At 42.7% G+C, this 25,362-nt stretch overlaps 1 protein-coding gene across 4 annotated transcripts in view; it reads right to left on the reverse strand.

Annotated features, from left to right (window-relative positions):
• Positions 1–13,645, reverse strand: part of STAMBP (STAM binding protein) — a 33,870-nt gene extending 20,225 nt beyond the window's left edge. Inside the window, exons 1-3 of one of the 4 annotated variants that reach the window (XM_019021219.4) lie at positions 13,553–13,614; positions 13,039–13,144; positions 11,488–11,702 (exon numbers count right to left, since the gene is read on the reverse strand). In XM_019021219.4, the coding sequence (XP_018876764.1) occupies positions 11,488–11,690 (203 nt within the window). In that variant the 5' untranslated portion in view covers positions 11,691–11,702; positions 13,039–13,144; positions 13,553–13,614. Of the gene's footprint in view, positions 1–11,487; positions 11,703–13,038; positions 13,145–13,478 lie in introns of all 4 variants that reach the window. The other 3 variants (XM_019021218.4, XM_004029438.4, XM_019021220.4) reach the window with 3 other exon arrangements.
• Positions 13,646–25,362: the final 11,717 nt, after the last annotated feature.

Below are 25,362 nucleotides of genomic sequence, written 5' to 3' on the forward strand. Positions count from 1 at the left end.
ACACATACATTTAAGAAAGACTTATAAAAACAAGTAAGTAAATGATTTACCTGCCTGTTCAGTCCCAGGTGGCCAGAGTCCATCCCAGCAGCTCAAGGCCAAGGTGGGAACCAACCCTGGAGAGGATGCCATCCCATTGCAGGGCACACTCACACATACACTTGCACTCACTCAGACTGGGGACAATTCAGACATGCCAGCTCACCTAATGTGCAGACCTTTGGGGTGTGGGAAGAAACTTGAATACCCGGAGAAAACCCACACAGACATGGGGAGAATGTGCAGACTCCACACAGACAGTGGCCCCAGGCAGGAATGGATTTTTCTTTTCTCATCAATATTAAAACAAAACGACATTGGACAAAACGACATTATTTGACAACCTGCCGTATTTAGCCTGCCGTATTTATTTACTTTGCTTTGTAAGTATACAAAGAAACAGGAAGTATACACAGAAATGAGGGCAGGGGTAATAGAACAGATAAGAGTAGGTGTGAAACTTTTCACCAAGTACCTCTTTATATTACTTTGACTTTGAGCCATGTAATGGAAATCTAGTTTATAAGTAAAAAAACAAAAACAAAAAACAAACAAAAAAACCTCCCAGACCTGTACATGAATAGCTTTCCCTTGCTTCAACAACTGTAGCCAGTTTTCTGAATGGGGATAGATGGGCAAAAAGGTCTCCTGAAACAGACAATGGGCAACATACCCCATTACTCATACTGGAGGTAAAAGAACTTAGTGGTTAGTAGGGCTGGCTATGGAGCCACTGTGCCTGGGCTCAAATCCTGGTTTTGCCATTTACTAGCTATGTGACCTTGGGCAAGTCACTTAATCTCACCATCCCTCAGTTTTTTGCAGGGGTGTCCAACCTTTTAGCTTCCCTGGGCCACACTGGAAGAAGAACTGTCTTGGGCCATACATAAAATACACTAACACTAACTAGCTAATGAACTTTTAAAAAGGTGATATCTGCTACCATAGATAAGCAAAAAAGTCCTTGCATTCAAAGTGTTGGACATGGCTGATATCCTGTCCATAAAATTGTAGAGATGGAGACAAACTAGTACTCCCTGACAGGCTTGCTGTGACACTTAAAGAGATAATAAAATGCTAAACACGGTATCTAGAACATAGTCAATATTTGCTATGGGTTTCTATGATTTTTTTTAACTAATAAACAAAAAATGTGAGCAAGAATAAGAGATGAAGATGCTAACACCAGCATCATGTACAGGTTTGGGAGTTTTTCCTTTACTTATAAACTAGATTCCATTACATGGTTCAAAGTTCTATCCCTAGAAACTTTCTAAGGATAGAAAGCGGTGGCCCAGATGTATACTGTTCTCTGGGGTTATATCTGGTTGAAGCCTGGAGAGAGGAAAGGTACCAAAGCAAACAAAGATATGATTGCAAAAACACAAGCAAAATGACCTAATAAACAATGAAAAAAGAAGACATAAGCAGAAAAGTAAATACAAAAAGTGAATATGTGCAATAATGCTGAATCCACTCATAATTAAAGAAATTCAAATTAGGATGAGATACCATTTTCATCCATCGGATTGGCAAAGGCGTAAAGGTTAATTATACCTGGTAGAGAAATGGGACTTAAAGGTTGATCATACCTGGTATAGAGAAATGGGATACCCATACAGTGTTAGCAAGATTGTAAATTAATATAACCTTTTATCTTAAGGGAGGGAAAATGGAAGCTAATTATTCAAAATTTAAAACGTGTATATCCTTTATTTTTAATTTGTACTATTTATTTATTTATTTTTTGATTTATTTATTTATTTATTTTTGAGACACAGTCTTGCTCTGCCGCCCTGGTTGGAGTGCAGTGGGGCAATCTCGGCTCACTGCAACCTCTACCTCCCAGGTTCAAGTGATTCTCCTGCCTCAGCCTCCCGAGTAGCTGGGATTAGAGGCACCTGCTACCACGCCCAGCTAATTTGCGTATTTTTGGTAGAGATGGGGTTTCGCCATGTTGACCAGGCTGGTCTCCAACTCCTGACCTCAGGTGATCTGCCCGCGTCAGCCTCCCGAAATGCTGGGATTACAGGCGTGAGCCACCGCATACAACTTAAAATGTGTATATCCTTTAAACTCACAATTCTATCTCTAGGAATTTATCCTAGAGATCATTATAAAACAGTACAAAGATATATGTATAAAAATATTCAATACAGCATTGTTTTAAAAAGTAGAAAAAACTGAAAAAAAAAAAAAACCCTAAATGTCCATCAATAGGGGATTGTTTAAAAAATAATGTGCATTCAAATGTGAAGACAATGTAATCATTCACCCATTCATTCAGTGAATATTTACTGAGCATCTACTACAGGGTCCAGAATTATTCTAAAGGTTGGGGATATGGCAGTGAACAACACAGTCAAATATTCCTCCCCACCACAGAGTATACATTACAGTGGGGGAACAGACAATAAACAGAAGTATGCTAGGAAAGTCATTAATAGGGAAGGGGGATAGAAAGTGATAGGGGAATGGTTGAAATTTTAGATACAGCAGCTAAGGAAGTCATCATTAAGAAGGAGGCATTTGAGTAAGGACTAGACAAGAGTGAGCCATGAATCTGGGACTGTTCCAGATTCATGTTCCAGGCAGATGGAATAGCTCTGAGGCAGAATGAGATGGCTCAGTATGTCCTGATATGGAAAGACACTACTGTGAAGAAAGCAAGTCGCAGAACAGAATACATGGTATGATCCCATTGATGCTTTAAGGAAAAGGACACATGGGGGCACCTATGAGCTTAATCACACCTCATCCATGCCAGAAATACAATAGTGGTCACCTCTGATAGATGAGACTTCTCTTTTCACTTTAACATCTCCCTCGTAGTGTTTGAAAAAATTTTTAAATCGTGAATAAGTGTTAATTTTGTATGAAAACAACTAATTCAAAAAGTCAAGCAAAGGTTCTTTAACATGGATGCATTAAGGATCCTCATCTCGATTCTTCCAGTCTTAAAAGTTACTCAGCATGGTAAGCATGATCACAGATGGAACCTTCTTCAGTCTATAAACCCCAATCCCAGCAAACATTTTCAACACAGGTGACAGTTCATTTTCAGAAAAAGGGTTGGTGTTCCAGGAGGCTCACATAGCAGACAGGAATTGCCTGAATACTCTCACTCCCTTCTGGGCAGCCTAGTTGATGACCATAAAAAGCTGTGAAAGAATCTACTGCCTGGTTTATTGTCTGCGCTCATCATGAAAATATGTACTGATTTAATATGCTGAACTCTTTCTTCTATACTGGGGTCTGCAAAAGGCAAAGCATTCCTACATTAGGGAAGCTACTGAGGGGGGAAATATGCCTGAGATCATTAAGACGCCTGAACTGCTCCAGGAAAAGGAACAAACATGCCTTTTAAAACCCTGAAGTAAAGAAAGTATCCACAAAAGGTCTAGAACAATGATTCTCAGTAGTAGGGGAGGCAGAGGAGTGGTGAGACAGATGTATACTCCCCTCTCTTTTCTCCTCGGTTGTAGTAACTGCCAAAGCTGAGCCACTGTTATTGATACGAATGTACTAAGTAAAATACAACAGAAAACAGACTGAGAATCAGTGAGCTAGAATTTGTTTGCAATTATTGTGATTTTCTGTTCACAGAATCAGAATCAGAATCAGGATTTTAAAGGTATCTCCAAGAAAAGTGAAGGTAGCTACATTAATTACTTCAGGTAAAGCCAATACAACAAAATTCCAAATTAAACTCCAAATCCCACAAATCAAGTAAATGAGCTGCTAAATCTCATCCGCACCAACTCTCCTAGCAGTTCATCATTTTAAGTGGTACTATAAGTGACAGGGACAAACTCCCCATATCAGTCTTGCTGTTAACACTAATATGTCACTCAAAATAACACTAAGTGTCATAAAAAACAATTCCTTAGGCATCCATGTACTCTTAATCCTATCCCCTCTTGACTTCTGAGGAGTTTATTAGTACAACTAAGCTCTCTTCTGGACTGTTAGCCTCTCCTCCTCCATAAGATCTTTTTCCATCAGCAAAAACATGCTCTAAAATCTCCTAACTTAAAATACATACACATGTTCACACGCTCCTTGTCCCCCATCAACTACTTCCCCATTTTTCTACTTCCCTTCCCATCTAAACTTCTCCAAAGAGTTGTCTATACCAGGGTTGGCAAACTACAGCTGGTGTGCCAAATCCAGCTAGCCATCTGTTCTTGTAAATAAAGTGTCATTGGAACCAGTCACATCCATTCATTTATATGTTGTCTATGGCTACTTTCATACTATAAAGCAGAGGTAGTCACAGACCCAGCAAGTAGCCTACAAAACCAAAAATTTTTACTCTCTGGTCCCCTATAGAAAAAAATTTGCCACTTTCAGGTCTATACCCTTTGCCTCCACTTTCTTACTGTCCATTCACCTTTCTACCCATTCTAATTAGGGTCTCTGTAATCCTTCTAGCGAAATTGCTTATGAAGATCACCCATGACATCATCTTAACAAACCCAAAGGCCAATCTTCTGTCTTCACCCATCTGACATAGATGGCTACTCTCCTTTTTCAAACATTAATTTCTTTTGGCTCCCATGACACCACACCATTCTCTCTTGGATTTCCTCCTGCCTCTTGAACCTTCCTTCAAAGAAAGTCTCCCCTATTGACTCTCCCTCCATTAACTAACCTCAGGGCTCAGTCCTAGGCTCCTTCTCTTCTCATTCCCCAGCCTTATTAACAAAGATACTTGATCTTTTATGTTCCATGGATCCTTCTGGCATCTGGTGAAGCCTATGGACCCTTTTCAGAACAATTTTTTAAAGGTATAACTTAAAGTACAAAGGATTACCAAGAATACCCCAATTTTATGGAAAAACAGTTTTCAAAAATTTTAAAAATTGTGATATATTCTTCTGTATTAATGTGTTCCTTTTTTTTTTTTTTTTTTTTTTTGAGATGGAGTCTCGCTCTGTTGCCCAGGCTGGAGTGCAGTGGCGCGATCTCGGCTCACTGCAAGCTCCGTCTCCCGGGTTCACGCCATTCTCCTGCCTCAGCCTTCCGAGTAGCTGGGACTACAGGCACTTGCCTCCATGCCAGGCTAATTTTTTGTATTTTTAGTAGAGATGGGGTTTCACCATGTTAGCCAGGATGGTCTCGATCTCCTGACCTCGTGATCTGCCAGCCTTGGCCTCCCAAAGTGCTGGGATTACAGGCGTGAGCCACTGTGCCCGGCCTAATGTGTTCTTTATCAATGCATTTGATAATGGGATCTAGCTGTACGTCTAATAATTCTGTACTGTAATTCTGAAGTAGTGATGTTTAGATGCTATTTTGAGATGTCAGCAACAACTGTAATGCAATATGAAAATATCTTGATTTCTACTGGTGACAAAATTACAAATATTACTACTACTGTACTTTGAGGCCTACATTCAAAATGGAAGGAAATGCTAAATTTCAGTCACTGGTTAGAAAAAACAAGAAAAGTTTTTCCTATTCCGGTTCACAGATCCCCTGAATTCTATCAATGAATCTCTGTGAGGTTCCTGGACCCCAGATTAAGAGCCCCTTCACTAGAAAATCTCAGGCATTCTCAGGCCCTTCTCTGCATGCCTCAGGAATCCTGAGCCCCGGGGACCTAGTCCTACAGGGCAGCAGGCCAGGCCTAAGCCTCCATTTCTTCCCCAGCCCCTGGCCCAGGGGTTGAAGTGGAGATGGCAGCCCCTCCCCAGTGTGCACGCACCTCTGCTGGCAGGAGGCCAAGCCTCTGGCCGCAGGGCCTAAGAGCTGGGCTTACTCAAGCTCAGCTGAGGCCACCCTCTGAGCCCCAGGGAGGAAGAAGGCCCTGTTCCCCAGCCGGCGGCCACTGCTCTCCCTCCCAGCCTCTAGTCTCTGACCCTTAGCAGTGCCGGGCCAAGCGGAGTGTTCTCACCAGTCATCTGCAGGCTTTAGCCATCCAGCCCTTTCCCCTGCTCAGGGCTGGGGCTGGACGGGGTCTATTCCTCCCACAGCTCCCTCCTCCACCCCTCACATACACAACTTCTTGGCCCAGCCAAGCAAGTCCAGGCCACAGAATGGCACCAGAGGGGTCTGTGGTCAGCCACCCCACCTTGAGGGCAGCACGGGCACCACGGGGTGGAGGGGAGGGGGAGGCTGCCGGGAGCCTCCAGATGCTGCCTGCTGGCCTGCAGGAGAGCCCTGCAACAGCTGCTGCTCCTGCCTCGGCAATCGCCTCACCTCCTCCACCCAAGCCCCCATTCGGAGGTTCCGCCGCCAGGCCAGCCCTTGGCTGCTCACAACTGATTCAGTCTCCCTCCTTCACACGGGGAAAGCACAGCAGGGATGTGTGGAAAGAATGTACCTGTAGATGTGTACATACCACAGTGCTGTAATTTTGTATGTAGCAATCATGTAAATACATGTATGGATTTTATTATATACATATATAAAAATCTCTAAAGGCATATTTTTAGAAAAACAGCGCACCACTGCTTCTTTTGAAAATAGTCTGAATAAGAATAAAATTAATTTCTACAGGAGAAAAAAAAAAAAGAAAAAGAAAATCTCAGCCATTCTCATGACTTCAGAACCATCTGTATGCTGAGGACTCCCTTGTCTGTATTTCCAGCCCAGACCTCAGTCTTCTGAGTTCAGACTGGTACATTCAACCTCCCACTTGACATCTCTACTTGGATATCTCACAGGCATCTCAAATTTTAACATGTCAAAAAACCCCCAAACGTGAACAGTTAAATTCCCCCGCTACCCAGCCCTCTTTAGATACCACTTTTCCCATCTCAATACATGGACTACCCTATCGTTTAAGTTGTTCAAGGCAGAAACACGACATCAACCTCCGCAGTATCTTTTTTCCTAAGTGATTAGTAAGTCCCATGGACCTGACCTCCAAAATACCAAATCCATCTGTCTCTTTCCATGTTGCCACACTACTTCAAGCCACCAGCCTGCAAGAATTTCCTAACTACTCTCCCTGCCTTCTCTTAACGCTTGCTCCACCATTTACCACACAACTGCCAAAATTTATACTTTAAATATTGATTGGGCATGGAGGCTCACACCTGTAATCCTAGCACTTTGGGAGGCTGAGATGGGAGGATCGCTTGCATCCAGGAGTTCGAGACCAGCCTGGGCAACATTAGTGACATCTCTTTTTTTTTTTTTGAGACCGAGTCTTGCTCTATCACCCAGGCTGGAGTGCAGTGCCGCGATCTCGGCTCACTGAAACCTCTGCCTCCCGGGTTCATGCAAGTCTCCTGCCTCAGCCTCCCGGGTAGCTGGGATTGTAGACGTGGGCCACCACGCCCGGCTAAGTTTTGTATTTTTAGTAGAGATGGGGTTTCACCATGTTGGCCAGGCTGGCCTTGAACTCCAGGGTGGCCTCCCAAAGTGCTAAGATCACAGGCATGAGCCACTGTGCCCGGCCGACACCTCATCTCTTTTAAAAAACAGTAAGTAAATTTAGGTCTGAATCCCACTTAAAACTTTTTAATGGCTTGCTGTTACCCTCAAGATAAAAAACAGACTCCTTACCATGGCCCATAAAGTCCTGCATGATCCAGCCCCACTTGCCTCTCCAGCCTTACCTGGAGTCATCCTGCTTTTCTCTGGCTATACTCCAAACACAATGATCTTTCAATCCCCAGAACATGCTAAGGTCTTTCCCACCTAAGCACTTCTAAACACATAGTTACCTGTGTTTTAATGCTCTGCCCTATGCTCTTGGAATGACCAACTGTATTGCATCCCTCAAGTCTCAGCTCAAATCTTGTCTTCTCAGACACACCTTACCCTGACTACTCTAGTCATAAACCCCTGCTTATTCTCTGTCACAGTACTCTTAAGTATTTTCCTTATTTCGACTACAGCTGACTTTTGGACAACATGGGTTTCAATGGTGTGGGTCCATTTATAAACGGATTTACTTCTGCCACTGCCACCCCTGAGACAGCAAGACCAACCCCTCCTCTTCCTCAGCCTACTCAACATGAAGATGACGAGGATGAAGACCTTCATAATGATCCACTTCCACTTAACAAATAGTATCTATATTTTCTATTCTTTACGATTTTCTTAATAACATTCTCTATTCTCAAGCTTACTTTTCTGTAAGAATATAGTACATAATACATACAATATATAAAGTATGTGATAACTGACCATGTTATCAATAAGGCTTCCAGTCAAGAGTAAGCTATTAGTAGTTAAGTTTCTGGGGAGTCAAAAATTTTATATATATATATATATATATATATATATTTTTTTTTTTTTTTTTAAGACATGATCTTGCTCTGTCCCCAGGCTGGAGTGCAGTGGCGTGATCTCGGCTCACTGCAACCTCCACTTCCTGAGTTCAAGCAATTCTCCTGCCTCAGTCTCCCAAGTGGCTGGGGTTACAGGCACCCACCACCACACCAGGCTAATTTTTGTATTTTTAGTAGAGACGGGGTTTCACCATGTTGACGAGGCTTGTCTTGAACTCCTGACCTCAAGTGATCCATCCACTTCGGCCTCCCAAAGTGCTGGGATTACAGGTGTGAGCCACTGTGCCTGACCATATGTATATTTTTGATTGCATGGGGGATTGGTGCTAACCTCTGTGTTGTTCAAGGGTCAGCTGTATTTATTTGCTTATCTGTTTATTGTCTTCTCCCATACCTATAAAGGAACACCAATAAGGACAGGGGCCATTTTACTCACTGCTGTTCAGGACCTAGTGCAGTGCCATGTAGACAGCAGATATACTCAATACACATGTGTTGAATGAATATGGTCTTTGCCCTGAAAGCCCTTTCTATTGTGGGGCAATAGGATTCTGAAGGCCCTTCAGGAAATACCTGGTGCAGTGATTCCATGATTCTACTGAACTTTCTGAATTAGTGTTTCTCCAAAGGAATTGTGCCCCTGGGTTTCATTCTGAGAGAACAATCTACAAGCTTATAGGAAATACATAAGAATATTCTTTCTACCAGCAGTAGAGTATATAAAGAAGACAGGGTCAAAAAAACTGTGCAGGAAAATAAATAGTGTGCCTAGGAATGAAAAACTCATAACAGCAAACAGAAGCAGAAATATAATTATAATTTTATGAAACCTTAACAACATTGAGGCCACATGACATGACATAATGGCATTAAAGAACTACAGATCTTTAAGGAAACAGGTGTTAAGTTAAAGCTGCCTCCAAAGATAGTGAACTGTAACCTAATTTAATGTATAAACAAACTGTAACTTAACATAAGAGTTAGGTTACAAGTATAACAAATAGCTGAGTCTCAGCCAATCATAGCAGCTGAAACCTCCAGCCAATTGGACGCTAAAGCCTGCCAAAACATGACCAAATAAGGCAAACACATAACTGTAGCCAATCAGGCTATTTCTGTATCTCATTTCCTTTTCTCTGACTATAAATATAGCCTGCACAACCTCCACTATGGGGTGGAACATTCTGCACCACTTTTGGTCCTGAGTGTTCCCTGAACCTTTTTCTACTGGATTAAACTCTGTTAAATTTAACTTGTCTAAGGTTTTCTCCTCTTAACACAGGCAACACTTCTAAATAAAAAAGACAATAGCAGTCCCATTTCTCCACTCTACAATTACAATATGAATCCTAGACAGTCCATTCTTCCACATACTTTCGTTTGGAGCACTGGTTCTCAGAGGTGATTCTGCCCCTGGGAGAACATCAGATAATGTCTGGTGACATTTTTGGTTGTCACACTGTGGGGAGGGGGGATACTGGCATCTGGTGAGCAGAAACCAGGGATGCTGCTAAACATTCTGTAACACACAGGACAGCTCCCACCACAAATAATTATTCAGTCCAAAAGGTCAATAGGGCCAAAGTTGAAAAGCCCTGCTTTAGAGGAGTATGTGATCAAAAACTTAATGTGATAAAACTGGTATGTGTATATCATCTCTTGGAAGATATCTAAGAAACTACTAAGAGTGGTTGTCTCTGGGGAGGAGAACTGAGGGTTTGGGGGGAAAAGAGGAGCGGGTGGGAAGACTTTTTTTTTTTTTTTTTGAAACAGTCTCGCTTTGCCACCTAGTCTGGAGTCCTGGAGTGCAGTGGCACAATCTCGGCTCACTACAACCTCTGCCTCCTGGTTTCAAGCGATTCTCCTGCCTTAGCCTCCCAAGTAGCCGGGATTACTGGCACACGCCACCATGCCCGACTAATTTTTGTATTTTTAGTAGAGATGGGGTTTTGCCATGTTGGCCAAGCTGGTCTTGAACTCCTGACCTCAGGTGATCTGCCTGCCCTGGCCTCCCAAAGTGCTGGGATTACAGGCGAGAGCCACTGCGCCTGGCCAAGACTTACTTTTTAACTATAGTTATTCTTTTGTGCCTCTGAATTGTGCACCATATATATATATATATATATATATATATATACATATATATATATATACACATACATATATATATATATGTTACCTACTCAAAAATCAGTAGTAAAATAAATAACCAAAAAATAGCCAGTGTGGCTCATGACTATGATCTCAAAAGACTACCTCTGACTCTAGAACATTACTAAATGGAAAACAAGAAGAACAGGACCTATGTTTTAGAACAAATCCTCAATTAGGAGTCAGAAAACCAAGGTTTTGTCACTTCAAACATGAGCATCCACCAAACACTGAGTTTGTTTCCTCATATGTAGAATGTAGGGTAGTGTACCCTATTCCATGCACACAGAACTGTGAAGATCAAATGAAATTATGCAGGTGAAACACACTATGAGCTACTAAGAACCAAATACATTGTAATTATTTTTTTAAAAGTCCTGATATTGTGAAAGAACAAGATTAGAAATGATAAATAAGACCTTTAACATTATTTCCTTTCTAAATTACGTACCATTGTCAATGGAGTTTTAGAAGTTGTTTGCTGTTAATAGTACTGAAATCTTCTACTTATGCTGCCTACCCTAAGATGATAAATAACTTAAGGGAAAGGTCTTATTATGATGAGCCACACAAACTGTAGGCAGTTACTAATTATTTGATGATTTGCATGATTATGATAAAGGTTAAGAGGAAAAAATTTTTTCCTGTATCACTAAATTTGCTACAAAATAAGTACAAGTGAGGAATTTTGGCTCTGCTAGACCCCAACAATAATCCTATGATTGGCTGCTTTAGTAGAAAGAGAACAGTAAAAGCATTCATCAGTACATAATATGTCTAGTTTAACCACCAACTCTTTTGTCTAACAGCTGGGCTATGTGGGCATAGGCCAAAGAACTAAATCTCTTACTCATAAATTACTGAGTCATGAAAATAACACCTTCAGCACTCATGTCTTTGAACGGCAAGGACAGCCAATATGTAGGAGTTGCCAGCAAAAATGATTAATGTTGATGATATTGTGAAGTTCTGTGGTTTTAGCAATTCTGAGCCAAACAGGCGAGGCACCAGTCACCAGAAAGGAAAAAGGAAACTGTAGGTGTCTTACGTGATATACTTGTTATAGAGGATGAAGGCATGTTCAATGTTGCCTTCCTCAGAGTAAATGGATGCCATTCGGATAATCTCAACTCCAGAGCGGAAGTACCGACGGGGTGGAATGTCTTCATTCACCTCTACCGCACTACCCAGCTGGGAGAGAGCCCTCACCCGGTCTTCGGGCGGGAGGCTCACATCTCCATGGTCAGACATCAGGACCAAGTTCTGAGACAGAAAAAACAGATGGCATCAATACCGTTGCCCTCATCATCCCAGCACAGTCTTACAGTTTATCTCACAGACCTCCACCTTAAGAAGAAAATATAAGAGAAACATACCAAATGCTGTGGCTCCTATTAAATAAGGACTTTCCTACAAGAAGGCTGAGACCCTCAAGGAAGCCCAAATCACAACGATGAGAGTACTGGCAGACCAGAAAACGTACAACCCCTGTACCATAATTAGGTGGTATAAGGAGTAGAACCACAGTGGACCAACCAAAGGTTCAGTTCAAGTTAATCAAATTCCTTGCCATTAGGGGGCTCCGCCCACAGCACTGTAAAAGTGGGAACAGCATCTTTTATTTTCTATTATTTCTCCTTCCAGATACCCACATACCTCCACCCCAGTACCTGGCAGAGTGCACTCAGTGAACTTTCTTGAGGATTGTTAACTAACTTCAAGGTTGACCATTTTTACTTAATCTGAGAGTAACTGACATTTTCTGTGGTGTCCTTTTTCATATTTGAGCACAAGGTGAGTTAGGGGAACTGGTCTGGGAACTAATGCTCATAATTGTAACTCTGCTCACTAAACCACTATAGTCAATCTATAAAATCATTCATTCATCATTATCATGGCAAGGGACTTAAATCTTGAAAACAACCATTTACTCATCTTCATAGACTAAACACTGAATAACAAAAAGGCACGATGGTAACTTGCACTGCAAAAACCCCTGGTGTCCCAAAACTCCAGTAATTCTAGTCTTTCTAGATATAGTTGCTGTTAGAATCAGATTCCAAATTCCAACCAGATATCACCACTATCATCTCCAAAATAAATCTGGGCATCTGACACACATTGCATTACAGCAAACCCTAATCAGTATGCTCTAGAATACACAAACTACAGTAGAATAAATCTTGGAATTCAAGGCCCTGTGGCAACTGGCCCTCCCCAACAGAGATCTTTTGCTTCAGTCAGGATTCCAATCCGCCCAGGCATCCTCACATTTCAGTTTCATTTATCTATCCAGTTTTTCTTTTCTACTACAACTCTTCCCTCAGGGGTAGTCTTCTCTCAGCCAATTCCATCTTTAGGTCTCTTCAATATTCGGGTCACAATTCCTCCACAAACCTTCCCCTCTAAAACACCCTCACTAATAGCACAAAAGCCGTGAGGACTACTAGGGATGCAGAGATAGTCCATCTCTCACGAGGCCTCCTTAGGGACTCAGAAAGCCGCAAGCATATCTAAAACCTCCCCAAGTAATTAGTAAACCTAGTCCACGGCCCATGAAAGTTAACTGAAACAGAGGATGCTTGTTGCATCTCAGTACCTCTTGGGAGAGGTTCTTGTGGGTTAAGAAAGGAACCACCTCCCAAGGCCAGGAAGCGGCGCCGGTTGCCACCCGGTTGAGCAGTTCCAAAAAGGGGATGCAGCATCTGCAAATGAGGGGGAAAGGCGGCGTAAAGGACCGAGGGGGAAATACGAGGAGGAGAAAGGAAGTAGCAGGAATGAGCGGAGGGGGCGTATACAGTAGGGAGGGCTCTATCGACAACTGCTTGAGGAACCCTTCTTGAAGGCACTCAAGACCAACTTGCCAACCCCAGGCACAATCATCCAGGGTTTTCGGGATCTTTCTAATGCAGTAGGCGGGGAAGCGCTGGGCCTGGCTGGTCAGGCGCCAGCCCGCGGAGACCGAAGCCGTCGGGTGCCTCGAGCGAGGCAGGCCGGGCAGGGGACTCGGGGAGAGTAGGCTGCAGGCCCCACACTCACGGCGGCCGATCCCCTTCAAAGTCCAACCACGCTCGGAGGCCCTGCCCCACCACGTTCCCGGGACCCTTCCCCACCTTTCCCCGCGGATGACACCCGGAGGTTCCGGAAACGTCACATCCGGCGCCCGCTCCGCCCACTCCCGTTCGTCAGTCTATTACATTCCCAATGATTTAGGACTTGGAACGGAGAGCTAGTAGGTGGGGCTAGAATCGGCACCTGCGGAAAATCCGACCAATGAGGAGCGAACGACACAGCGGCCATCTTGGTAAAGGAAAAGGAACAAGGAAGAAAGTGGAACCAATTAGCAAGCTAAGGTTTGCTTTTAAAATTATTTTGATTTGGGGTAGTCCCTCATCACACTCACAATACTCCTGCATTTAAGGAGGGATTGCTGATCCCAGCACAACTGCAGACTTAGTTAAACTAACCAGGATTTATAAATTGGGGGACAGAAAGTCTTTCGAATGTATTTTTTAGCTTGTATTACATTCTACACAAAAATTGGTAGTCTTAGATATTAGGCAATATCTAAGACTAATTTTATTGCTTAGAAAAGAACATAAGTCTAACTTTTTTTTTTGCGGTGTCACCCAGGCTGTCACAGGAGTGCAGTGGTGTGATCATAGCTCACTGTGGTCTCCAACTTCTGGGCTCAAGCGATCTTCCTGCCTCTGCCTCCCAAAGTACTGGGATTACTGGCGTGTGCCACCGCACCCAGATGAGACTAACGTTTTAATGTCAAAAAACCTATAAAATATTTGGAAAAAAAGCGTTTAATCTCTAAGAGCCGCTATGCAAAAGCAGTGGAGACACAAAAATCTGTATGACACTGTTCCTGCCCTGAGACCGGGACAATGTGGTTTTATGCATCAAATACAGAATGGCACCTTCTGCATGTAGATGTGTGTCTGTACGAATCCATATACATCCTCTTTACAAAAAGGTCCTACAAGCTTGCTAGTCATTCTGTCTCAGAAGACTTTGTGAAACATTAGGCTTTGGTTTAAAAGTCTAAGTCTCTGGGGGACACTTTCCCAAAATTTGGGAGCCTCCCTGTGAGTTTGTTAGTGTGATGGCATGACCTATTCTTCAAGGTCTAGCTTAAGTCCCTAATTCAGGTGTTGCCTCCTCCACCTAGCCAGCCTCCAGATCTCTCATTTCTCCCAACCTCCGTTGTGTATATTTCTGTTGGAGTTACCTGAAGTGATTTTGTGTAGTCATCAACTTTTCAGACTTAGGGTTGAAAGTACTTGCTTGCATCATATCACCTCCCCTTCTGCCCCTAGCAAGCATTAATGTGCATGGGTCTACTATCAACTCTCATGGATCTACTGCAGATAAATCTGGGAAGATAATTGTATAGGGCACTCTACTGTGTCTTCAAAACTCTCTCTACTGACTCTCTTCAGAATGTAAACATGATGGGTTGGGCCTAAAGAAATTGATGCACTGGAGATGCTGGTCATTGGGTGGGCATATAGTGCAGATGGGGTCCTGGCAGGAGGCAACACAGGTCAAAATCTGATCCATTCAACCTCTCACTCAGTAAATGTTTACTGAGTGTCTACTATGTGCCAGGTTCTGTTCTAGGTGTTAGGGATACATCAGCAAACAAATCCAGCAGGTGGATACTCTAATGGTGGAAGCACAGGTAGAAGTACAGCTGGTGGGGTAGGGAACAGGGGCATCTGCTCCCATTCAGCACAATCTCTAAAGTAGTTCTTTTTTTTTTTTTATAATGTTTAGCTTAACAAGTAAAGAAAATTTACAAACATCCTAGATTTTAAGATTATGATGAGAAGACTTTAAGAAGCTATAACTGAGACACACATATAAGGGGTGTGCATAGTCGTAAACATAGCTAGCGCCACATAGAGGCTGTTCCTGATATTAGGAAGTTAATATGCCCAGTTGCTAGCAGTTCTTAAGGTAATGGCTAAGTGAATATAGGAAGCAGGATCTAGTCTTTTTAGGGAGAGAATTTGTAAATGTTGACCAGAGTTTTTGATATCTGGGGCAAAGTTCAATACTCAGCTTTCTAGGGACCTGAAATAAGAAAATCTTGGCCAAGGTAAAAATTTTACATTCCTTATTTCTTGTTTAACTGGAAAAGTTTAAAAACTAAACAATTTTGTATACACAATCAGGAAATCAAAGCTATAAAAGATTATTGGCATAACTGATGAGAATATCCTATCTACCCCTGCCCTAAAGATTGGAGGCTAAGCGTGGAAGGTATTCCTTCAGCAAATAGGCTTCAGCAGTTCACCTGGCAGACTAGACCAGGTTAGGAATTGAGATGCTCTTTCCTTCCGGTGCTCACTCCCAGCCATGAACACTTTTCCTGAATATAGCAGCCTCCATCTGGCCGCTTGCATATGCCAACGTCAGGTCTCCTGCACTCCTGCATGCTCATTCCTACTTGCTCATTTTTGGGCAGCAGCAAAAGATGCCTAGAAGGTGAAGTTCTTAATCTGAAATGTAACATCGGGGTTTAGAAAACACCGGCCTGCACCAGGTGCGCTGGCTCACGCCTGTAATCCCAGCACTTTGGAAGGCTGAGACAGGAGGATCGCTTGAGCCCAGGAGTTTGAGGATATAGTGAGCTATGATTACACCACTGCTCTCCAGCCTGGGCAACAGAGTGAGACCTCTAAAAAAACAAAACAAAACAAAACAAACAAAAAACCCAGGAGGATCACTTGAGCCCAGGAGTTTAAGGCTGTGGTGTGCTATGATCTCACCTGTGAATAGCCACTGCATTCCAGCCTGGGCAACATAGTGAGACTCCTATTGCTAAAAAGCAAAAAGAAGAAAAGGAAAAATACAGACCCAGCAGAGTTCGGGGGTCAGGGAGGGTAAAAACAAGGAAGACTCTTGGTGTATTTCACTTGCAAGGTTGGTACTCTTGTGTTAAGTGACATGCCTAGAGGGACAATTGCATTAGTACAGGAAGGGCGTTCATTCTTACCTACTACAATGCATTCTTACAACAGCAGCTAATTTTTTTTTTTTTTGAGATGAAGTCTTGCTCTGTCACCCAGGCTGGAGTGCAGTGGCACAATCTTGGCTGCAACCTCCACCTCCCAGGTTCAAGCAATTCTCCCTGCCTCAACCTCCTGAGTAGCTGGGATTATAGGTGCTCGCCACCAAACTTGGCTAATTTTTGTATTTTTTAGTAGAGACGGGGTTTTGCCATGTTGGCCATGCTGGTCTTGAACTCCTGACCTCAAGTGATCCACCCACCTCAGCCTCCCAAAGTGCTGGGATTACAGGTGTGAGCCACCACGCCTGGCCACTAATGATCTTTTTAAAGCAAAAATCAGATTCCATCACTCCTGGGCTTAAAACTCTTCAGTGAATTCCCATGGCACTTGGAATAAACATCCACACTCCTTACTGGGGATTACAGAGTGACTCGGACCCTGTTGCCTTTCTGACTTCATCTCCCAATCTCCTTGCTTAATACTCTCCACTGACACCATCCAAACATCTGCTTTTCCACTCAAGACCTTTGCATAGCTGACTCCTTTTCCTGGGATGCTTTTACCCTCATCTTCACTTGGCTGGCTCTGCCTTATCATTCATTTCTCAGTTTACATGTTACCTCCTCAAGGAGAACTTCTCTGACCACCCATTCTAAGGAGCCACCCAGTCATCCTTCATTAGTTGGTCTTATTTTAATTGTCTTGATAATCCTTACCACTGTCTGATATGATTTGGGTTGCTTATTGTCTTTCATTCCCCACTAGAATATAATTTCCAGAAAGTTAAGATCTTTTTCTGCCTTGCTCACAGCTCTATCCCCACTGCCTAGAATGGCTTGCGAAACCAGATGTGACACTCAATGAACATTATTGAATGTTCAAATGTTGTTGAGATAAATATTGTCTCACTGTCCCCAAAATGATTTACAGGAAAGTAATTAGCCAATTATGCTGATTACTGAGATGAACAATGAAAAACAATGACCGTTATGCTTTTGGGACCCACTCTTCTCTGCAAGGCACTTAGAGCTAGAAGCAGAAAGCCTAAAGGCTAGATGCCTTTATTAATTGAGCAAGTGTTTATTGAATATCTTTCAAGCTCATGGGTCTGTGTCTGGCATGGGTCTACCACAGTGAAAAAGAAAAACTGGGCGGGGCATGGTGGCTCATGCCTATAATCCCAGCACTTTGGGAGGCTGAGGTGGGCAGATCCCAAGGTCAGGAGATCAAGACCACCCTGGCTAACATAGTGAAAACCTGTCTCTACTAAAAATACAAAATTAGCTGGGCATGGTAGTGGGTACCTCTAGTCCCAGCTGCTCAGGAGGCTGAGGCAGGAGAATCACTTGAACCCAGGAGGCAGAGGTTGCAGTGAGCTGAGATCATGCCATTGCATTCCAGCCTGGGCGACAAAGTGAGACTCCATCTCAAAAAAAAAAAAAAAGAAAAGAAAAAAGAAAAACTGAGTTCCAGTTGTTTTAAGTCTTCCGTGGATGAAGGTTTAGAGCCATTAGAAGGAAAAAATTCTTTAAAAGATGAGCAATATTCTCAAGGGGAGGCTAGGTGAGCTCCATGCATTGAGACACTAAAACAGCCTATCTTGAACATTGCTTGGGAATGGAGGGGCTATGAAAGCAGAAATGGAGTGTGTACTAAAGACAAATTGTTCACATTGTTAAAATTTTTGCTATGAGTCCATTGGGAATATAAAATGACAAATAGATTTGAAAAGTACTTGGGAAGAAAAAGATATAGAATGAGCTGATTCAAATAAAGGGAAATGTAGCAAATGCACTGGGATCTTTTAAGTTTGTGCATGATGAATGCATGCATATATGTTCCTTTTCAGCTGGAGTTGGAATTACTCAATGAAGTTGTTCTAAAGAAGGCTACTGTAAAACCAGTAACATGAAGGTGAATCTGTGGTTTGGAGCTCCCCCTACAGTTTGTTTGAAGACTGGTCTCTCTCATCTCCAAGAAAAATGACCACTTTGGAAAATGAGTTCTTACGCATGCTTGGAAATATTTTTAATGTGTATATATTGTTTAAATTTATGTTTAAATGTGTACATGAGGAATCCGTTTTATGTTAGACATATTTTTTTCTTTTGTTACCTGCTTGCTAGCTGTGGACTGTATAATTTATTTTCCAATAAGTCAAAGTCTTTGTTTTAGGTCAGAGTGCCATTTTCAAGGTTGCGAATTTCAACAACAGTTAAATGACACGTGAAACTTTATGGCTATTTGAGAATTGGACATTTTGAATGAGAGATTTTATCATTTTATATTTTGTTTACGTATTTCTTTTCAAATATAGGGCCTGAATTATGACCAAGCACTATAACTTTTAATGAGGGATAAAGAATTGCATGCCACTATGTGTGTACTCTGAAAAATACTCATTTAGTTAGTCATTTGACAAATACTGATTATCATCTATGTGCCAGACACTGTTTAAGGCATTAGGCACATATCAATGAACAAAGCAGACAAAAATTTCCCTGCCCTTGGGGATCTTGTAGTTTAGTGATGGATGGAGGAGTGGTGGATTATAAAAATTATCATGATAAAGAAGTCAATTACATAGTGTATTAGAAGGTTCAAAGTACTGTGAAAGCAATGGGCCCTGGCACAGGAAATCAGATTGAAGGAAGGGAGAAGCAGTGAGGCAACTGCAATTCCAAATAGTGTGGTCAAGGAAACTCCCATTGAAAAGATTTGAGAAAAGACTTGGAGGTAAGAAGAGCTTTCCAGGCAGGGAATAGCAAGGGCAGAGGCCTTGAATCAGGAGCTTGCTGGTGCGTTCAAGGCACAGTAAGGGGGCTCAGCGTGCCTGGAGTGGAGTGAAGGGGAGTGTAGCTGTAAATCATATAGGGCAAGAGTCAGCAAACCAGTGCAGCCTGTTTTTGTAAATAAAGTTTTATTGGAACATGGCCATGCTCATTTGTTTATATATTTTCTGTGGCTGCTTTCATGCTACAACCAGAAAGTGGAGTTGTTGAGATGGAGATGATCTATCCCACAAAGACTAACATATTTAACTGTCTGAGTCTTTATAGAAAATATTTGCTGACCCCTGCTGTAGGTAAGATTTCACAGGCCACTGTAACAATGTTGACTTTGACTCTGAGAGAAATGAGAAGCAATGGGAAGGACTGAACAAAAGAGTGACAGGATCTGATTTGTGTTTTGAAAGGATCATTATGGCTGCCATGTTGACAAATTTTAGGGAAAAGGCTGGGAACAGGAAAACCAATTAGGACTGTGGTTCAAAAGGTGTACCAGCCAGGCACAGTGGCTCATGCCTACAATCCCAGTGCTTTGGGAGGCTGAGGTGGAAGGATCTCTAGAGGCCAGAGTCTGAGATTGCAGCAGTGAGCTATGATCACACCACTACACTCTAGTCTGGGTGACAGAGTGAGACCCTGTCTTAAAAAAAAAAAAAGTGCACCAATGTGCTCCCAAGACACTACAGCAGATTCATCTGGGTGCAGCTGGGTATTTTAAATTCGTGAAGGATTCATAGCAATACCCAACATCTGTTAGATATTGTATGAGCTTCTAGCTAGTAGGTATAGTTCACAGTTTCAACATCAGGTCATGCCACATTCCTTTCAATGATACTGTATCTTTGTGAAGCTGGGTTTTTGGCAAGTGCCCTATGCAAATCAGTGTGGAACAGGAAGTGATGCTGGTAGTATCCAACTTGATTCTAAGGTTTGAGATGTACAGTACCCAACTGGCATACATATCCCATTAGCAAGTGATTGTGGCTAAGAGTAAGGTTTTCTTCTAACTTAATTATATTATTTTTCAGATGGCACCTTACTTGTTACAATACTCTAATGAGCATTGTATTAGTTTCTAGTCGCTGCTCTAACAAATCACTACAAATGACTTCAAAGGTTTCTGCCCCAAGCAACTGAAAAATGGCATTACCATGAACTGAGATAAAGAAAACTGTGTATGAACCAGGTTTTTTTTTGTGGGGGTAGGAGGGCAGATGAGAGATTCAATTTTATACATGTTTAGGAAAGAAGATACAAAGAGAAGGAAACGATACACATTCTGACCAGGGCCTTTCTCCAGATTGTCCACCCATGAGCCCTTTAGGCTGTTGTGTTTTGACTTCTCACTCAAAACATGGACTGAGCAAGTACAGAGTTGCCATGTTAGAGAGAGGAGACTCAGCAAGCCTTGTCTGACTCAGAGTCTTAACTAGTTTGGGGCAAATGGAGCTCTGTTTAAGGGAACAGAGAACTACAGGGTTCCCATGTTTAAAATAATTATGTCAAAAGATTGAGCAGGATTTTAGAAAGATGGAGGCAGCAGTGTAGTTTTGAATCTCCTCAAATCCTCTCATGGAAATAGATCAAACCAAACAAAAAACCCATAAGTAGCCTTTATCACAAAACTAGAGGACAGTTTTCCCTATGAACCCCAAAACAAGAGGGTGGGGCAAACCATCACCAATGGGCACCAGACTTGCCTGGTATGGCACCCACACAAGAGGGAGTGGTAGACAGTATGCCTTCAAACTGCCAGCAGAGAAGTTCACTGGAAAGTACCATGGGCCAATGTGAGAACAACAGCTGAAACTGAGGGGTTTTGCCCAGTCACAAAGTGAGTAAGTACAAGGGACCTGTGATAGACTCTGAAGCGCTGAAGCAGTCTAGTCCCTTCCCACTCTTGAGCCCGAGCAGCCAGAGCTCCTTTCCAGGATGTGGCCCTGGAAATACAGAGGAAAAACTACTGGGAGGAACAACAGATACAAAGGATAAAAATCAGGGAGGGAAACAGAGCTAGGATATGTCAAAAAGCAAACCACCATGTCATTTGATACTACATTTTTAAAAAAGAGAAGTTTGGGGAAGTTTTAGAAAAGTTATCCTTAACACCTCCTTTTCAAAGTGCAGAAAAACCAATTTCACCTAAAAATGAATAACAGAAAAGGATCGTAGTCAAATCCCATACAAAGGTATTATAAGAAAAAAGAGAATAAGCAGCAGAATAGCATCCTGTCAGACAACAAAAGCAAGTCAGAAAAGACAGGCCCGCAAGCTGATCCAAAGAGTAATCTGCTATTTCAAAACTAGCTAAAAGACATTAGGAAAAAACGATGCAAAAGATGAAAGGACCATGGGGGGCAGGATGGGAAGTTACTGAATGAGTACTGTACAGAGTTTTTGTTTGGGATGATGAAAAAGTTCTGGAGATGGATAGTGGTAATGGTGGAACAACAGTATGAATCTACTTAATGCCACTGAATTGTACACTTAAAATGGTTAAAATGGTAAATTTTACATTATGTGTATTTTACTGCAATAAAAAGGGTGAGAAAACAATATAAATCAAAATTAGGTGAGATGGTAGAACTCAGAACAGGATTAAAAACAAAAGAAAAACTTCAGAAATGAAGACTAAAGTAAAAAGAACACAAGAATGAACAGGCTGGGCATGGTGGCTACATTTTTAAAAACACCTGTAATCCCAGCACTTTGGGAGGCCAAGGCGGGTGGATCAGTTGAGGCCAGGAGTTCAAGACCAGCTTGGCCAACATGGTGAAACCCTGTCTCTACTAAAAATACAAAAATTAGGCCAGGGCGATGGCTCACACCTGTAATCCCAGCACTTTGGGAGGCTGAGATGGGTGGATCACCCGAGGTTAGGAGATTGAGCCCAGCCTGACCAACAAAACCCTGACTCTACTAAAAATACAAAATTAGCCAGGCATGGTGGCGCATGCCTGTAATCCCAGCTACTTGGGAGGCTGAGCCAGGAGGATCACTTGAACCTGGGAGGCAGAGGTTGTGGTGAGCCGAGATTGCGCCATTGCTCTCCAGCCTGGGCAACAAGAAGGAAACTCTGTCTCAGGAAAAAAAAAAAAAAAATTAGACAGGCATGGTGACGTGCACCTGTAATCTCAGCTACTCAGGAGTCTGAGGCATGATAATCACTTGAACCCAGGAGGTGAAATTTGCTGTGAGCCAGGTGGCACCAGTGCACTCTAGCCTAGTGACAGAGCGAGAGTCCGTCTCGAAAAAACAAAAAAGAAAAAGAAAAAGAAGAAAAAAGAATGAATTAGCATAATGGATAATGCCTTTTAAAAAAAGAGGAAATTTTTAAAAATCAAAAAGAAGATAATAAAAAGAATTCTAGAGAAATGGCAAATAACAAAAGATAGGCAAAAAAGTCAGGACAGTTCTGAAAAGAGTAATGCAAACACATAGAAACGTAGTATACCATAAAAGTGACATTTCAAATCAATGGGACAGATTATTCAGTAAATTGTAATATGTACATGTTGGGGTAAAAATAAATAATTTATCTGGAAGAATCCTTAAAATGGCAAAAGTAGATGCTGCTAAGGGAGGGGGTGGTGGTGGCTGGGAAACTTGGGGAAAGTGTGAATTTCCATTGTCACCATTTTGTATCTTTCCAATGTTCTATCATGTGAATCTATTATCTTTTAAGTCTAAAATGCCTGTGTTCAAATCCCAGCTATTGCTAGCAGTTGCTAGCTAGCTCTTAATCTTGGGCAAATTCTTCAGATTCTCTACCTCCTTATCTGTGAAATGGGATGAATAACTTAGCCAGGTGCTGCCTGGCACAGAATAAACTCTCAATAAATATAAATTGCTGGTGGAAACAACCCAAATGTCTAGTAATGGATGAATGGATAAGCCAATGTGGTGTAGTCATACAATAAGAATACTATGCAGTATGAAAAGGAATAAAGTTCAGACACACACTACAACATAGATAAACCTTTAAAACATAGTATTAAATGAAAGAAGCCAGATACTAAAGGTCACATGTTGTATGATTCCATTTATATGAAATGTCCAGAAAAGGTAAATCCAGAGATTGGTGGTTGCCTGGTGTCAGAGGGAGGAGGGAATGAGGAGTGACCGCTAATGGGTAGAGGGTTTTTTTGCAGGGGATGATGAAAAGGTAATGGCTCAGATAGTTGTAATGATTGTACAACCTTGTGAACATACTAAATGCCACTGAACTGTGCGATTTTTGTTTGTTTGTTTTTTGTTTTGAGACTGAGTCTCGCTCTGTTACCCAGGCTGGAGTGCAGTGGCACGATCTCGGCTCACTGCAACCTCTCCCTCCCGGGTTCAAGCGATTCTTGTGCCTCAGCCTCCTGAGCAGCTGGGATTGTAGGCATGCGCCACCACGCCCGGCTAATTTTTGTGTTTTTATTAGAGACGGGGTTTCACCATGTTGGCCAGGCTAGTCTCGAACTCCTGAGCTCAAGTGATCCGCCTGCCTCAGCCTCCCAAAGTGCTGAGATTACAGGCCGCTCCCGGCCGAATCGTACGGATTTTGAACAGTGAATTTTGTTAGGTGAATTATATATCAGAAACTAATTTTTTAAAAAGTAAATTACTGATTTTCCCATGGTGACCATCCACTGCCCCCATCTTCCCTTCCCCCACCCATCCTCTCCTGCCCTCCCCCCACCGCCCCCAACCCTTTCTACCTCCCGCTGTGCCTCGAGGTGCGGGGGGGGGGGGCCTCCCCCTAAGGAGCGTCTGTGGACAGTTGGGCGCCTGCGTCTTGCGGCTTTTGGAGGGGGACCCAGGGCGCGCGCACGCCCACCACTCATCCTGTGAAAATGGACGCTCCAAGCCGTTTTGTCTCGCGTACTTCAGTTAATGGTGATGGCGGAGAAGGTTGCACGTGCTGGAATGGGTGGAGGAGGACCTGGCGGCCTCTTAATATTTAAGTCCCTCCAGAAGCTTGATTTATTATGCCTGTAACCTCCGGATTCCGCGGTCTGAAAGCCAGGCTGGCTGCCTGCAGGCGCTTGCAAACGCTGAGGACTTCGGAGACCCACAGGCCTTACCCCTTTGCACACAGTGTGACCCAAGCCCATTGCTGAACCTCACTAGTAAAGTGGCACAGTGTTACTGGTCTTGTGTGTTGTTGTGAAGGTGAACTGAAGTAGCGCGTCTCACTGCCCCTTGCATAGGTGTTGGTTGAGTAAATGGAGATCTATACTCTGGGGTCTGTTCTGAGCCAGCTTCATGCTGCTGCAGTTCATTTGGCTGGGCCCCAGGTTATCAGCTGTACCTAGGAGAACTGTGAGCCCTTGCCATTCCCCTGGTAGATTTCCCCTATGTTTTGTACTCACTTTACCAACTGTGATCATGTATGTATAAGGTAACCCAAACCTGTTGATGAGACCTGAATCTTATTTTCTAAAACACCTATCTGATAGGCCATGAGACATAAGGCCATCATCCATGGGGGATTTTGTACGTTTCTTTTGGTCCACCCAGCCTCATCTTCTGCCATCTTCAATTTATATCCAAATTTTATTCTTTTAGTCCTAACCTCAGATTCTGCATCTTACTTCTGCCATTTTCCCCATTTCTGATTCTTTGTATAAGCCCATAAAATCTCTCCCCATTTGACCTTCTTAGTCCTGGAACATGTTCCTTCCTGTTTCCTCAATTCTTATCCCTTTCTTTCTCTCTATTCTCCCATCCAACTTTTAGTTCCTTCTTTTTTTTTTTTTGAGACGCAGTCTCTCACTCTGTTGTCCAGGCTAGAGTGCAGTGGCACGATCTTGGCTCGCTTTGACCTCCACCTCCCGGGTTCAAGTGATTCTCCTGCCTCAGCCTCCTGAGAAGCTGGGATTACAGGCACCCGCCACCACATCCAGCTAATTTTTTGTATTTTTAGTTTTTAGTTTGTATTTTTAGTTTCACCACGTTGGCCAGGCTGGTCTTGAACTACTGACCTCAGGTGATCCACCCACCTCGCCCTCCCAAAGTGCTGGGATTATAGGCATGAGCCACCATGCCCGGCCATAATTCCTTCTTTCTAATGCAGCCTTTGATCCCCATCCCCACCAAAGAAAACCCACAGTCAACAGCATC

This window comes from Gorilla gorilla, chromosome 12, assembly GCF_029281585.2.
Source record: "Gorilla gorilla gorilla isolate KB3781 chromosome 12, NHGRI_mGorGor1-v2.1_pri, whole genome shotgun sequence".
Lineage (NCBI taxonomy): Eukaryota > Metazoa > Chordata > Mammalia > Primates > Hominidae > Gorilla > Gorilla gorilla.